Raw genomic sequence first — 15362 nt, forward strand, 5'->3', positions numbered from 1 at the left:
GAAATAAGCCACACTGAAAAAGGAAAATATTACACTTCCTGCGATAAGTGAAATCTAAACCTAAATAATATAAAATTAATGTATAACTAGTAGCATACGGAAGGAAGGGGTCTAAAAATAGGAAGGTGGAAGAAGACAGGATAAGGCAGAAGAGAAAAATAAAACACAAATGGATTATTGATTTAATAAAATCCCAAAAGCATAAACACTAGAACTTTGTAAGTATGAGATAGTTTTCATAGATCTGCACAATTAATTTCAAACAAGCATACTATTTTACATGACACTCTTTCTAAAACTTTATCTCAAAATAACTATAGGTCCCCAGAATGTTACAAAATAGTACACAGAATGTCCTGCTTTTCAACCCAGTGAACTGCCACAATCACCACCCAGGTTACAGAACTCAACTGATTTCTTTCTAACCTTCATTTGTGTGTGTATGTGTGGGGGGGTACATACAGAGTTGTGTGTGATTTCATCCCACACGAGCATCTGTGTGTCCTGGATAAGCAGCCTGCGGAGCTGGTCCACCAACTACAGCACCTTTTTATACTTGCTCCTCCAATCCCAGCCATTCCCTGACAGGCTCACCCACCGCCTTCCTGTTTCTTTCCTTTCAAAACTGGTGAAGATCTCAATAGGGCAACCTTTTTCAGGTAACAATTCATATAATTCTTTCTACAACGCTTTACTGAAGTGTGTGTGGCATACAGCAAGCTGCATAAATACAGTGCACAAGCTGGCAGCTTCTGACATTTGCATAAGCCCTCGACCACTACAAAGACTGAGTATTTCTAGTAGATGTTGTTTGGTAGTACTTCACTCTGGTTTTATTTACAGTTCCCTATTCCTCTAGCAAAAATAGTTACCGAAAATATATAAATACTTCTTTGGAAAATAGGGTATGGTAGTTATTGTTTTTAAATATCAAGCAAAGGTTGATGCTTTGACAAGTTTTCTCTAAAAATATTTCCAAATGTTCAATATGTTGGGACTTATTGGATTAATATATTCCTATTTTAACAGCAATCTTTCTTTAGCTAAGTATTTCAATTCAAATTTTATGATTAAGCATAAATTTTGAATTTTAGAATATCAAAGTTTGATTTGGAAAAGTCAGTTGTTATTAAACCAACTTTCCTATGACCCAAACAAAATTATGTGGCAGCCAATTTTTATTATTGGTGAGATATCAATTTCCCTGTTACTCTAGTTAAACATGTTTCTAGATTGTTACTGCATTCTAAATTATTATACAAGTCTGAAATTTCCCTAAGATTCAATGTGTGTCTTCACTTACTGAATCTCGTTTAAGAAAATTTGATGATTCTTCACTCAGTAAAGGTCTTGAGGCAAGAATGTCTATTTTGCCTTCCAGCCTTCCCTCCATGGTTTTAATAGCATTCAGAAGAGTCTTTAGAGAGATTCTGGAGTCTCCAATCTCCTGAGACACTCTCACAGAAGGCAAGGCAGGTGCAAAGGTCACTCGGCGCGTGGAGTTGGGAATAACAGTGGGCAAGGCAACCGCTGGAGCTTTCTCCTTCCCACTGCCAACATAAAGCCGGGACGCTTCGAGGGATTTCGAAGACGTGGCCCTCTCTGGAGACTTCCTTCTTCTTGGAGGCATCTCCAGTCACAAGTAACAGAACCAAGTAAGTCTAAGACTTACTGTTCAAGGAGTACCCACTTCAGTAAGAGAAATGGCAGAATGTTCTGGAAGAAGCTGGAAAATGTATTCCTTGTTGTCAAGAATGAAAAGATCACACTGTTGTCTATGACCCAGTGAGGAAGCAGGCTGCAGCCTAAGCTTCCTCAGGCGAGTATATCTGATGAGGGCCTCTTTACAGCTTTGTGACCTCACCATTCATCAGCAGAGTCTGTTAGTCAGAACCCCATGGGCATTCCACTTGGAGACATTCTAGCACTATGGTTATTGGCAGTTTATGTACACAAATGTCACAGACAGCACTTTCTGTTTATACTCAGAGTCCAAGATTTTTACAGTGAGCTAATTTGCATATATGGTAGACTTGTAATCACTGAACTGAATTGTTTTCTTTCAGTAAAATGTTCATGGGTTAAGTTCTTTATTAAGTGCTTTCTATATTTTGCTTGCTTAACTTTACTGTTCCTGCAATGTTATGTGACCCACATCAGGTATGGCATCTATGGGCACCATTCTGACACAAAAGCCCCTTTTACCGTCAATACCTCTTTCAGGTGAGCGTCCTTCTGTTGCAGGTATGCCTTGCTGGCACTCAGCTCTGTGTTTGCCTACAATTCAAAAAGCAAAGATACTTGTTTCTCACATTTTCCAAAAAAAATGTTAAGGTTTGAACTAAAAAAGCTATTGGCTTATGGAACCCATGAATATATTTCACAGCAATGCTGCTCCTTATGAGTGGTCATGGAAAACCTTTTCTTCTGAAAGGCAAAGCTTTCTATTCTGCAACAAATTTCAACGAATGCTGCATAAACACCAAGCATGTTGAACATTCTAGTTCTGTCTCAGCAGCGGCTTAAGCCGAGTCAAGAGAGAGCATTCACCTTCCCATGGCTGTCGGGGGGGGGGCAGAAAGACATCAAGCCACACCTTAAACCCTGCAGCACTGTACCCGCTCTGGACGGCAACCTGCTCTCTGCAGACATCGTACCTGAGCATGCCTGACCTTTAAAGCCTTATTCAGCTTGTGCAGATGGTCATTCTGCAGCTTGGTCTCACTGAAGGAGTGCAGCTGTTCTTCCAGCTGTTTAACTTTTGTCTGTAAGGAAAACAGAACAAGAATGAGGAAGCCTGATCTCCAAGGGAAGAAGAGGTCATAAACTTAAAAAAATAGAGAACATTTGAAACTTGAAAAAAAAATCCTCCACTTTTCTAACCTTGCAAACAATTCTGTCTTAACTGGATGCCACAGGCAGGCTACAAATGTGTAAATGTGCCAAGACAACACTTTGATTTCTATGGCCTAAGAAAAATCCAAATGGACATGATCATGAATAAAACAGTGAGATGAGCCGGGCGGTGGTGGCGCACGTCTTTAATCCCAGCACTCAGGAGGCAGAGCCAGGTGGATCTCTGTGAGTTCGAGGCCAGCCTGGGCTACCAAGTGAGCTCCAGGAAAGGCACAAAGCTACACAGAGAAACCCTGTCTCGAAAAACCAAAAAAAAAAAAAAACAGTGAGATGTCCTGTGGATAAATCTCAATTTTGAGGGAATTGTAGTACCTGGCATTCAAAACCTTTTCTCAATGTGGATAATTAGAAGTGTCAATCTACAAAAAAAAAAAAAAAGTGACAGTCTTGTTTTGCTCAAAGAAAACTAGGAAAGCTGAATAGGTAGAATTCTTACATGTTGAGTTGTATATTATTAACTCCTAAATATAAATTAACTCCTAAAGCCAGGCATGGTGGTATATACCTGTTATCTGAGTCCTTAGGAAGCAGAAGCAGAAGGATTACTGTGAGTTCTTAAATAAAGGGACTATTTTATGGATAAAATCACTTATCCTCCCTCCTGAGGACTTGTGGTATCGTAGCCCCTGAGAACAATGGAATGCCCTGGAACTTACTAGCAGCACACTGCCGGTGAAGGGACTTGGTCTTCTGAGTTTCTCATCTGTAGACATTCTTACTCAGAGTATATAAAATCTGAACACAGTGGTCAGAAGGAAACGAACCCTGCTCCCTCAGATCTGGCGGTTTGGTGAACTCTAAACCCACTCTATGGTTAGCTCATCAGTACATTTGGGAACATCAGGATCTGAGGCCATGCTCAGACCCTCACAATGTTTTCATTGATCTGAATTTATATTATATATAAGCAGCGTTTATTATATAGTATATACCCCAGTATATATCTCACTACCTATAACTCTAATATACTGTAATACTGTATTAATTATGAGACAGTCAAAACATTAAAAGAGCCCTCTTAACCTGTTTACATTGTAACATAAATATTCATTCATTATATTGCCTAGGTAGTTTTAGTATACATAATAACACTGAAATAAAGTAGGACACATCTATAGTGGTAGTTCACTCAGAACGTGAAAAGAGCTTTAGAGTTAGAAATAGCCTTTTTAATTCCCATTTGGTTTGTGGCACTGAAGACTGAAGCTAGGATCATTCCATAAGCATAACTCATGTCAACTACCTTTCAGTTTGCCTTTCAACTCGGGGCCTCCTTTTGTCTGCTAATGTGAACGTGAGGGAAAGACGAATATTGGCATGCTTGGCAAACCCACAGTGAGATTACTCCGCAGATCAGCTGTCCAGTCCGAAGCCTAAACGGACTTATTTCACACTGTTTAGCCCAGCTGTCCTCACCTAGGGCTACACGAGTCATCTGGGGAGCATCTTTCATTATTGTTGAGAGGATCTTAACGCTCCAGATGGCCTCATCATTCTACTACTTCTTCTTCCCCTTGAGGGCTTGGATTATAGGTGTGCTCCATCATGCCTGGTTTCAACTGGGGAGCTTTACAAAGTATTGAGTCTAAGACTTAAATTCTGATTTAATTGCTTGTGTTGAGATTACAGTCATAGTAGGGAATTTTTATCTTATGTATTATGAAAAAATGTAAGCATGCAGAAAACTTGAAAGATCTTTCTGTGAATATGAACCTGTCCACCATCCTAAATTCTACCTATTTTTTTATTTATCACATATCATTTTCTCTAAATGTCCTCCAATCTACTTTTTCTAATTGGATGTACTTCAAAAAGAATAGTAAATATACATTTCCTATTGCTGGGATTTAAAAAAAAAAATCCCATCTGGTTCTAACGTGTAACTGAGATTCAGGACTCCCAAATTAGTGGTTAGTGTTTCCACTGGGACTGCTCTAAGTGGGGCTCAGCAACATCAAAGGCAAGCTCCCTGCTGTGGGGGGGCACCATGGGGACAAAACTGCTGTCCTTCACACTCACTCACAGTCTTGCCACACTACTCAGTACGGCAGACTCCGTTCTGTGGCCTCGCAAGGCCAGTTTTCAAAGAGTGTGTTACAGTCACCAAACTCACAACACCTAGGCGCTCTATATTCTCACAGAACAGTCATGTGTAAATGGCTGTACTGAGGCTTCAGACAGTCACAGAATGGGATGTGGCTTCATCATTATACTACTGATCTATGAACAGAAGTCCTTTGGACGATAATGAAGAAATAAACTTAGGGAAGTTCAGAGGCTACAGAGTTAGTAAATGGCAGAGCTAGATTTTCTGAAGGTCAACAACACTTAATCCAACAATCACTATTTCAAACATGAGACAAAAATCTAAAGATAAACCTCATACCTGGAGTTTTCCCTTTTCATAGGCCAGTTTACTTTTGCTCTCGGTAATTTTTTCCAAGGCCTTTTCCACTTTCTGCTGAGCAAACTGATAAAGCAAACACACACATCATTATCTTTCACAGGCAAAATGATGCCCCTTCCCTTTTAAAACAGGCATCAATACCCTTGCTATTTGTATAGAATATCACATTACTTGCAACTTACTCTCCTCTAAGACCTTCCCTAGACAATACATCATTTTGCTGACAGGCAGCATGTACAGAGCCAGCTAATGAAGACACAAGGCCTTAAGAGTCCAGAGTGTCTTGTTCTTTGTACTGCATTCTTTTTTCTTTGCTTGTTTTTGATCTGCTAGTTAAACCATCGTAGATATGTTCCAACCCAGATCTGGTGAGTTGTAATAGTGATTTTAAGTTGTTTGAAGAAGACCCTTCAGTTTTTTAGGAACAATGACCACACCTCTGGCTGAAGAAGAACCTATAGTTATCACAGCTCAAAAAATGCCTCTCAGAAGTTGAAGGTAAGTACCTACTGCTGAAGACACCACATACTTTGGACACACAATTGGAAAGATTCAAGCTGGAGCTAAACAAGAAAGCCCCCTTCCTGTGGCTTAGCTTCATGAGAGCACCAAAAAGTACTATGTAAGCTGCCAAGAGAGGGAAGCAATCAACAGTCATGGCCATGTGTGATGTCCATGAATATAAAAACAAAAAGCATGGAAAGATATCTCTAAAAGTAAAATAGGGGCACACGTATCTTGGTGGTAACCAACTGCAGTCTACTGGATTCATAGCCCACTAATGGGATGCAAATCATGCCTGGTACTAGAAACCTAGTCAGCCAACAGACCTACTGAGGTCATGGGTCTTAGAAGTATTACCACCACTTTCCTAGACCAGTATGATTCCTAACTACATTCTACAACTTATAACCACAAGAAAGTGCAGGTCTCAGCCCTCTTCAAAGAAGCTTCCCTTTACAGCCAACAGAGACTGTTACAGAAAACCACAACTGGCTGTAAGTAGAGGTCCATGGGTTTAGGGGAGTCCAGACACAAAGGATACATCTGCAACACAACCCCTACACCTTAAGGCTCAGAGAACACCACAGCAGAGGGGCAGAAAGGCTGTAAGAGCCAGAGAACACGGTAGTCTGTTTTGAGATTATGTTCCCTAGAAATGAGAGGGAAGCTATACTCATAATACCTCAACAATATGGTTGTCTAAATAAGACCTGAACAATGACAGTATCTATAGAGACATTAACTCAGAAAGGGGAAATCTCATGGGGCCTCACACCCAAACAAAGAACTGCAGGCAATTAATGACTGCTGAGAAAGGGAGAATGACCAGGAATGAGGCCCTAAAATCAAATGCACACAGACACACTATAAAGATACAGTGAGTTATGTTTACATAGTTATGGATATATATAATGAAACAATAATAATCAACTTGAGGGGGTGTGAGGGTGGGATGGGGGGGTTGAAGAAGGGCACATGGAAGGAGTTGGAGGGGAAGAAGGGAAGGGAGAGGACGCGATGTAATTATATTTTAATTTTTAAAAAGCTAATAAAAAGGTTAGATATGTATTTAAATTCCTGCTTACAGGTTATCAGATAGTCCCTGCACTTTAAATAATGGAAGAACATAAATTAACATTACTCAAATGAAGACTCTGACTTGTGGAGAACACAAATGAAATTAGTGTTTGCTTAGATAACCTTGGCATTATCATAGATTACTAACAACAGAGATCAAGACAAAAAACTGGAGAATTACTTGACAAACGCCATACAAAGAAAAAGGATAGTATCTGTTAGAATATATAGATTTACAAAAGTTTTTAGAATAGGAGAGTTTTTAGTCTGTTAGAATATATAGTTTTAGAATATTAAAGTTTTCAGACTTCGAATATATAGCTTCTGGCACATGGAAACAACAGTACTTAGAAAATCAGGAAAGAATCATAAAAAGATTACCTTAAGAAAGCCACGTTAGCAAGGATGAACAGTAGCATAACTCATTTCTGAAATGTACCCCACAAAGGCTGTGCTTGGGGCATGGTTACTAACCATGGGTACCACTGGGAGGCAGCAGAGCCTTTAAGAGGTGTGGAGACCTGGTGGGAGGATGTTAGTACACTGGAGTGTGCCCTTTGAACAAGGTCCTGGGGCCTCTCTGTCTCTTCAGAGGAGAACTGCCCCTCTGCCACACGTGACCCACAAAGATGGTCTTCCTTACAAAGGCCCAAAAGCAGCAGTCCAAGTAACCATGGATGGAAACAGTTAAATTACAAATCCAGATACTTTCTTATGTTGACAATGATAGGAAGCTGAGAAAAATAGCCAGAATTTTTTTTGTAAGGTATTTTCTTGCAGTTTTGGACACTAAACCTAGATCCTTCTTGTGCTGGAAAGTTAACAACAGCTGTTAGAAGAATAAACAAAATCAGTGAGATATCTCTTATGAAGTTACTTTATAAGTATACATTCACTTAAAACATGGTACAGATTGAAAATAAAACCCCAGATTGAATTAATTTTGACACAAAGTTATCCACAGGCTGGATAGCATCCTTGAAGTTCCCCTGCAGCATGGGAACAAATGTAGAGACCCACAGCCACCCATTATGCAGACAGTAGGCGATCTCTGAAGGAACACTCAGCCCTAAATGGGATGTCTTCATCAAATCCCTCCCCTCGGAGGTCAGGGTACCCTGCAGAAGAGGAGATGGAGAGAGTGTAAGAGCCAGAGGGGATGGAGGAAACCAAGAAAACAGGGCCCCCTAAATCAACATGAGCAAAGCTCACATGAACTCACAGAGACTGAAGCAGCAAGCACAGGGTCTGCCCGGGTCTGCACCAGGTCCTCTGTGTATGAATGTATTATTAATTCCACTTCAATGTTCTTATGGGGTTCCTAAGTGTAGAAATAACTAGGTCTCTGATTGTTGTACTTTCTCTTGAGCTCTTTTTCCTTTTGATGGTTTGTCTTAGCCAACTTTGATGTGATCATTTCAGTTTTATCTTGTTATATTTTATTTTGTTGTATTTAAATGTTATCTCTTAGAAGCCTGTTTTTAAAATTTTTCTAATGAAAGACAGAAAGGGAGTGTATCCATATGGGAAGGGAGGTGGGGAAGAACTGGAAGGTGGAGAGGGAGGGGAAACCCTAATCTGGATATATTTTGTGAGAAAATCTATTTTCAATAAAAGGTAAAAAAAATTAAAGAAATAGTGTATTTAAGCAATTGTTTAATTTTACTTCATCAAAGTCCTAATGCATAGGTAATTTTATTTATATTAGGTGCTTCTATTTAGAAAGCTAGGGTTAAAACCCAAAGGGAAGTGGGAAGATAGTCAATCAACCTGGGCTTGGGAATGGTGACCTCCCTCCCTGTGGCCCTTTTCTTACCGTGACGCCTGTGTAAGTGCCCGTAGTGATTGACTCAATTCTATATTGCTAAAAACTGAGATGGCAGAAATAAACCTCTGTGCCAGTTGGGGTTTTTTTTTGTTTTTGTTTTTTGTTTTTTTTTTTTTTGGTCAACGTGATACAAGATGACCCTATCTATGAAGAGAAAACCTCACTTGAGGAAATGCTTCTATATGACTGGACTGCAGGCAAGTCTACAGCACATTTTCTTGATTAATGATTGATGTGGGAGGGCTCAGTCCACTGGGGGCAGAGCCACCCCAGCACGTGGTCCTGGGTTGTATGAGAAAGCAAACGGTCAGCAGTGCTCCGCCTCGGCCTCTGCTTCAGTCGCGACCTCCAGGCTCCTGCCTTGAGCTCCTGCCCTGACTTCCTTTCATGATGGAAGTGTAAACTGCTAGGATGAAATAAACCCTTGCCTCCTCAAGGTGCCTTTGTCATCGTGCTTTATCCCCCTTTATTATATGTTTATATTTATCATATGTTTATCACTATTTGTCACAGCAATAGAAAAGCCAACTAGGGCAACCCAAAACAAGGGAAGGTGGGGAAAATATTAGTAATATTATTCATGCACATGGCATGCTAAGCTTTGAGATAGGCACCTGACACTCAATCCTACAACCCTGGGGCCTGGCAAGATCAGCATGACTTCTCTCATGCATTAATCATGGGAGTAAAAGTAGATAGCAACTGTTCTCATGAGGTTAGAAAATGAAGGCAAATGCATGAACAGGTCAATTTCTAGTCAGTGTGGTAAGAAGTTGTTATACATAGCATGCCAGGTGAGTCCCATAGAAAAGGAAAATCCTCTCAATGCTGCAGGCCAGGTCAGGTCACACAGCAAATAGAACCAGGGTCTAAATCCAAGTTGGTCAGGTTTCGAGTCTGTGACGTTACAGATGCAATATACTCCAAACGTTATCTCTAAAGACTGGTGAGGGATTATACTACAAGCTTCCCATTATTAAGAATCTTAAGTTTTAAGCCCCAAAGAACAAAAATGCATTGCCAGCATTTGACTAGCAATAGTTTTAATGATAGTGCAAAATCGATAAAACAAACCCTGAGACTCATATGTCCAAAACACTTCCCTGACGGTTTGATGGCAAGTTTCTAGGTAGGGGCAAACTCAGGCCAGAACGGAGATGAAAGCTAGCACCATGAGACCCTAAACAGCAAGAGTGTGAAGAACAGGAAAGAATCAACACTGACTAAAAACTGACAGATCCACACTAGCTGGAGGAGGCCACAGGCCTGGAAGTGGTGTGGGTTCAGGAAACCAGGCAGCAGACACAGTCATCCAGACAACTGGACAGAACACGCAGAGGTCTGGACAACATGCAGAGGTCTGAGCTCACACAAGGAGTCCCAGCTAATGGGTTTCCTTTCCCCAACAGGCACTACAGGCTTCCCACTGGTCACAACAGCCCAGAAACTAAGAATTTAAAAATGCTAAAACTACCTGCTACATGCTTTGCACGTATTAACTTAATCCCCCAACACCTTTTATAGCAATTGTATTATTATCCTCATTTTGATAGGTTAAGAAGCCAAGGATCCGAGTGACTAAATATCATCTCAGGCAGAAGCAAAATTGTTAGCAAGGCAGCCTGGCTCAAAAGCATGAAAACATGAAAAGATTTAGATTTAGTCCATGTAACTCTTCAGAGCCGAAGTAATAAGCAAGTTGTGACAGAGTTTGGAAAAAAAAAATAACCTTAGACTGAAAAGGACATTGGGTATTCTGTGAAATCTAAGAACTTCTTCACATGCTCTAAAACAGCACTCATCATTCTTAGATAGTCAAGTACACAGGAAAAGCACTAGCTTCCTAGGAGAGCCAAGTCCTCTTCACTTGGAGATGCTGTAAGGACTCACGTCATTCATTTGTAATGTACAGACCTTCTCAAACGGCTTTTAGCCATCACACGTATCACTCACTGCTCAATGGAGGGAAAGAACAGGTTAAAAAACATACAAGTTTCTTCCTCATAATTTACAGAAAAGGATGTATTTTAATATATCAGGTACATTTGGGTTCGTCAGTATTGCAGATCACTTGTGACAGTCATTTACAGCTGTCTTAACTTCCTCCTCCAGACTGACCTGTTTATACCCACCCCATGGTAGTCACAAGTGGCTCTGTGGTGTTCAAGGGAAGACAATTGATCTCCCAGACGCTTATTTTCTTCCGTTAGGGTCTGTAGGGTTTGGTTCAATACGTTTATGTCTACCTTTGAAAACAAAAGGAGAAAAATTATTTTAAATAAAGAAATCTTATTTTAAAATAACAGTTGAACTGGAAATTGGAAAGTAGCCTATGTGCATGTTTCCCTTCTCAAAGAGTGGAATTTTGATGAGTCTGTCTGATAGCTCTAGGGTATTTAAAACAAGTTATTTATATTTTATTTCAACTTTTTGTTTTTATTGAAAAAATTTCTTATGCATTGTATTCTGATCATGCTTTCCCCTCCCCCAACTCCCAAATCCTCCCCACCTCGCCACCCACCAAAAAAAGACAAAACCCAGGAAATACACACACAACCGCACCACAAAAACTCAAGCAAAAGTAGACAAGCAGAAGACCAATAAGACAATAATGCTCCAACAAAGTATAAGGAGACAAAAGTCGACAAAAATACCATTGAGTTCTTTTTGTGGTGGCCATCTACTCGTGGGCGTGGGCCCCTATCCTGAAGTATGGTTGATACACCCAGGGAGACACCTTTGGAGAAAACTAGTTTTTCCTTTGCCAGAGGCTAACAATTACAGATGGCTTCTTGGTTAAGGGTGTGAGCCCATGTCCACCTGCGCCCTCAGTGCTGGGACCCTGTCCAGCTGTGCAGGCCTGGGCATGCTGCCAGTCTCTGTGAGACCCTATCCTCTGGCTCTACACTCCACCTGTTGCTCCTCTAGTTGTTACTGGGAGAACTAAGTAATTCGTCTTTACTAGTAGTTATGCCCTTTCTGGTATTTGGTATTTGGTATTTATCAATTTAAGCTTGTGTGTATAGATGCAAAAATCTTCCACAAAATATTGTCAAAATTAACCTAGGAATATACAAAATGGAAATAAGATGTAAGTGAAGTTTATCCTGGTAGGATGTACTATTTACTACCAGTATAATTTATCACATCAATAGACTACATTAGATAAACCATATGACCATGTTAATAAAAATATACATTTTAAAAACTCAACATTTATCTCTGACTTAAAAACCTCACATGAAAATTATGAGAAACAACCACTTCTCCTCTACTTGATACAATTGTGCCTACAAAATTCCCACAGGTGGCGAACTTTCCAGTATGAGGCATGATGCCCCTCTTGTAACACAGGCCTTAGCCCCAGCTAGAGAGCTGTGGTTACTACCAGAATGTGCATGCCTCTGTTGTGCCCTTCAAGCTAGTGTGCCATCTAGCTGTTGCTGCAGTTCATGGTGTCGCAGCTGGGTAGAACTTCTGGCTGCTTTCCTCTCTTGGAAGTCTGCCTGGCACCTTCTGGTGTCGTGACAGCTACTGTAACTAAGGAAAGCTGAAGGGGGGGCGGTAGTCTTCCATAGGAAGAGCCCCCCACCCCAACTGGTTCTCCAATAGCAAGTGGTCAGCCCTGAAATTATATACATACAAGTAATAGCATATGGACTGATAATGTTGTATTCATATATTTATATAAGCCATTGTTACATATACATGTAACAATAATTTAAAAGGCCATGCATTTGAGAGAGAGCAAGGAGGGGTTTATGGGAGAGGTTGAAGGTAAGAAAGGGAGGGGAGAAATGATGTCACTATATTTTAATTTCAAAAATAAAAAATAGGGCTGGAGAGATGGCTCAGAGGTTAAAAGCACTGGCTGCTCTTCCAAAGGTTCCAAGTTCAATTCCCAGCAACCACATGGTGGCTCACAACCATCTGCAATGAGATCTGGTGCCCTCTTCTGGCATGCAGGAATACATGCAGATAGAACATTGTATACATAGTAAATAAGTCTTTAAAAAAACACAAATAAAAAATATTAATTAAAATATCCTAAAGCTAATAGGAATCCTATTTAATTATAAGGATAAACAGCCAAGAGTTTCAAAGTTGCAAAAAGAAAACACATAACCAATGAAACATAACAGGAATCTACAATGAGATCTAAATATCTATGACCAACTAATTTTTAACAAAAGTACCAACACAATCCAAGCGAAAAAGAGGAGTTTATCAAAAGATGTGACCAGAGAAGTGACATCAGTGATGTGGAAGAAGCCAGAACCTTCACAAAGTCTTTCCCATAGAAGCAAAAAGAGCCCCAGTGATCTTCAGAACTCTGGAGTTAACAAAGGGAATGTATGCAATGCTTATTAAAGGAAATGGCTGAAACTAGAACAGTGAGATCTGGATTGTTTTATTTGCTCTATTCTTATCTTCCTTTCTCCAGCACAGAAGGAGCTTTGAGAGGCATCAGACTGCCAGCTCAGTGAGAATTAAGTCTGGCAGTCACCTAAGATAAAAGACATGGCTGTTACTCTTTCAAACTGTCATTCCCAAAGCACTATTGTGATATGATCGTGCCCTAGTTCAGGTTATTATTGCTGTGATGAAACACCAAAAAGCAACTTGGGGAGAAAAGTATTTATTTTGCTTACACTTCTACATCACTGTTTATCATCAAAGAAAGTCAGCACAGAAACTCAAACAGGGCAGGAACCTGGATGCAGGAGCTGATGCAGAGGGGTGCTGCTTACTGGCTTCCTCCTCAGGGCTTGCTCAACCTGATTTCTTACAGAACCCAGGACCAACAATCCAAGGGTTTCCCAGCCTACGATGGGCTGGACACTCCCCTATCAATCACTAGTTAAGAAAATACTCGACTGGCTTGCTTGCCTACAGCCTGGTCTTACTGGAGGCATTTTCTCCACTGAGGTTCCCTCCTCTCAGATGGCACCAGTTGTGTCAAGCTGACACAGACCAGCCAGGACAATCTGTCTGGTGCTTCTCGGGATAACTTCGTAAACTGGACTGTCATAATTTGGGCTGACTTGGAGTTTACTCAGTGCAAAAAGCTTTCCTCTAGACACACACATAGGAACGATTAGAGGTAACTGGCTAAGTTTGCAGTTGCCTGAGATAACTGGCAAATAGGAAAAAAAAATAGGCTAACCATGCTGTGGGATGGTCTCTATGTCAAATTGCTCTGATTGGTCAATAAATAAAACACTGATTGGCCAGTGGCCAGGCAGGAAGTAAAGGCGGGACTAACAGAGAGGAGAAAAGAGAGAACAGGAAGGGGTGGGGGAGACACTGCCAGCCGCCTCCATGACAAGCAGCCTGTGAAGATGCTGGTAAGCCACAAGTCACATGGCAAGGTACAGATTTATAGAAATGGGTTAATTTAAGATATAAGAACAGGCCGGGCGGCGGTGGCGCACGCCTTTAATCCCAGCACTCGGGAGGCAGAGGCAGGCGGATCTCTGTGAGTTCGAGGCCAGCCTGGGCTACCAAGTGAGTTCCAGGAAAGGCACAAAGCTACACAGAGAAACCCTGTCTCGAAAAACCAAAAAAAAAAAAAAAAAAAAAAAAAAAAAAAAAAAAAAGATATAAGAACAGTTAACAAGAAGCCTGAGCCATTAAGCCAAACAGTTTAAATAATATAAGTGTCTTTGTGTTTATTTTATAAGTGGGTTGTCAGACTGCCAGGGTTTGGCAGGACTGAAGAGAAAACTCTCCAGCTACATAACCAGAAAATCCAGAAGATAAAGATAGTGAATGAAATAACCATTAGAAGCTTTGGAGAACACCGACAACTTCCTGAAGCTCTAGGAAGTCAGGTCTATGCATAGGGTCTTACACAGGGGCACAGGTGTATGCATGGTCTGATGTGAGAAGGCTTCCAAAGCCCACCTCTGACAGACTCTGAAAGTTAGAAATGTCAACACGCTGTAAGACTTGAAGGCATGCCTCAAAATGTAGTACATCATCAAATCATTGAAATGTGGAAAGCAAAATTCAGAAAGCCCTGAAAGCAACCATGAAAGGGCTCTCACCATGTACCAGGTATAACCAGCAGGATGACAGCTGACTGAGCATCACAATTTCAAGGCAGAAGGAAGAGGTGTAATAGACTAAAAATTCCAAGAGAAAAAACCTCGGCTAAGAATTCTAAATCCAGCAAAAGCAGCCCTCAACAATAATAAAAATATCAAAGAATTCTCAGATAAACAAAAATTGTAATAATTCACACAAAGAACTTTACTGTTTAAACGTAACCCTGAGGTGATGGCACATTCAAATCTCATTGAAATATGTAAAATAATTTACCAAGGTCCCCACCTCTGGTGTGTGTGCAGATTTGGGGCTAGAAAACATACTCTACATGGAAAAGTAGAGGGAGTTCTTCAGGCTGAAACAAATGGGCAGTGGATGACTGCTGGAATTCACATAAGAAATAAATGGTAAAGTGTACCACATGCACGTTTGGTGCCCACAGCGGTCAGAAGAACTGGAGTTATGGGTGGTTCTGAGCTGAACCTGGGTCCTTGGCAAGGGGAAAGCAAGATCTTAATGACTGAGCCATATTCCCAAGTCCCATATGGCTTTTTAAATTTGTAACTTTATCTTACCTAC

The 15362-nt window shown here is 40.6% G+C and overlaps 1 protein-coding gene across 5 annotated transcripts in view; it reads right to left on the minus strand.

Moving 5' to 3' along the window:
• Ccdc150 (coiled-coil domain containing 150) overlaps positions 1 to 15362 on the minus strand; it is a 95494-nt gene that overhangs the window by 31766 nt on the left and 48366 nt on the right. For 4 of the 5 annotated variants that reach the window (XM_037210413.1, XM_028886408.2, XM_037210415.1 and 1 more), the window contains 4 exons: positions 10865 to 10978; positions 5303 to 5386; positions 2658 to 2765; positions 2215 to 2277 (listed from right to left, as the gene is read on the minus strand). In XM_037210413.1, coding sequence (XP_037066308.1) covers positions 2215 to 2277; positions 2658 to 2765; positions 5303 to 5386; positions 10865 to 10978 — 369 coding nt within the window. Of the gene's footprint in view, positions 1 to 1303; positions 1853 to 2214; positions 2278 to 2657; positions 2766 to 5302; positions 5387 to 10864; positions 10979 to 15362 lie in introns of those variants that run through there. The other variant, XM_037210416.1, reaches the window with a different exon arrangement.

The sequence above is a fragment of the Peromyscus leucopus genome, chromosome 13, assembly GCF_004664715.2.
Source record: "Peromyscus leucopus breed LL Stock chromosome 13, UCI_PerLeu_2.1, whole genome shotgun sequence".
Classification (NCBI taxonomy): Eukaryota; Metazoa; Chordata; class Mammalia; order Rodentia; family Cricetidae; genus Peromyscus; species Peromyscus leucopus.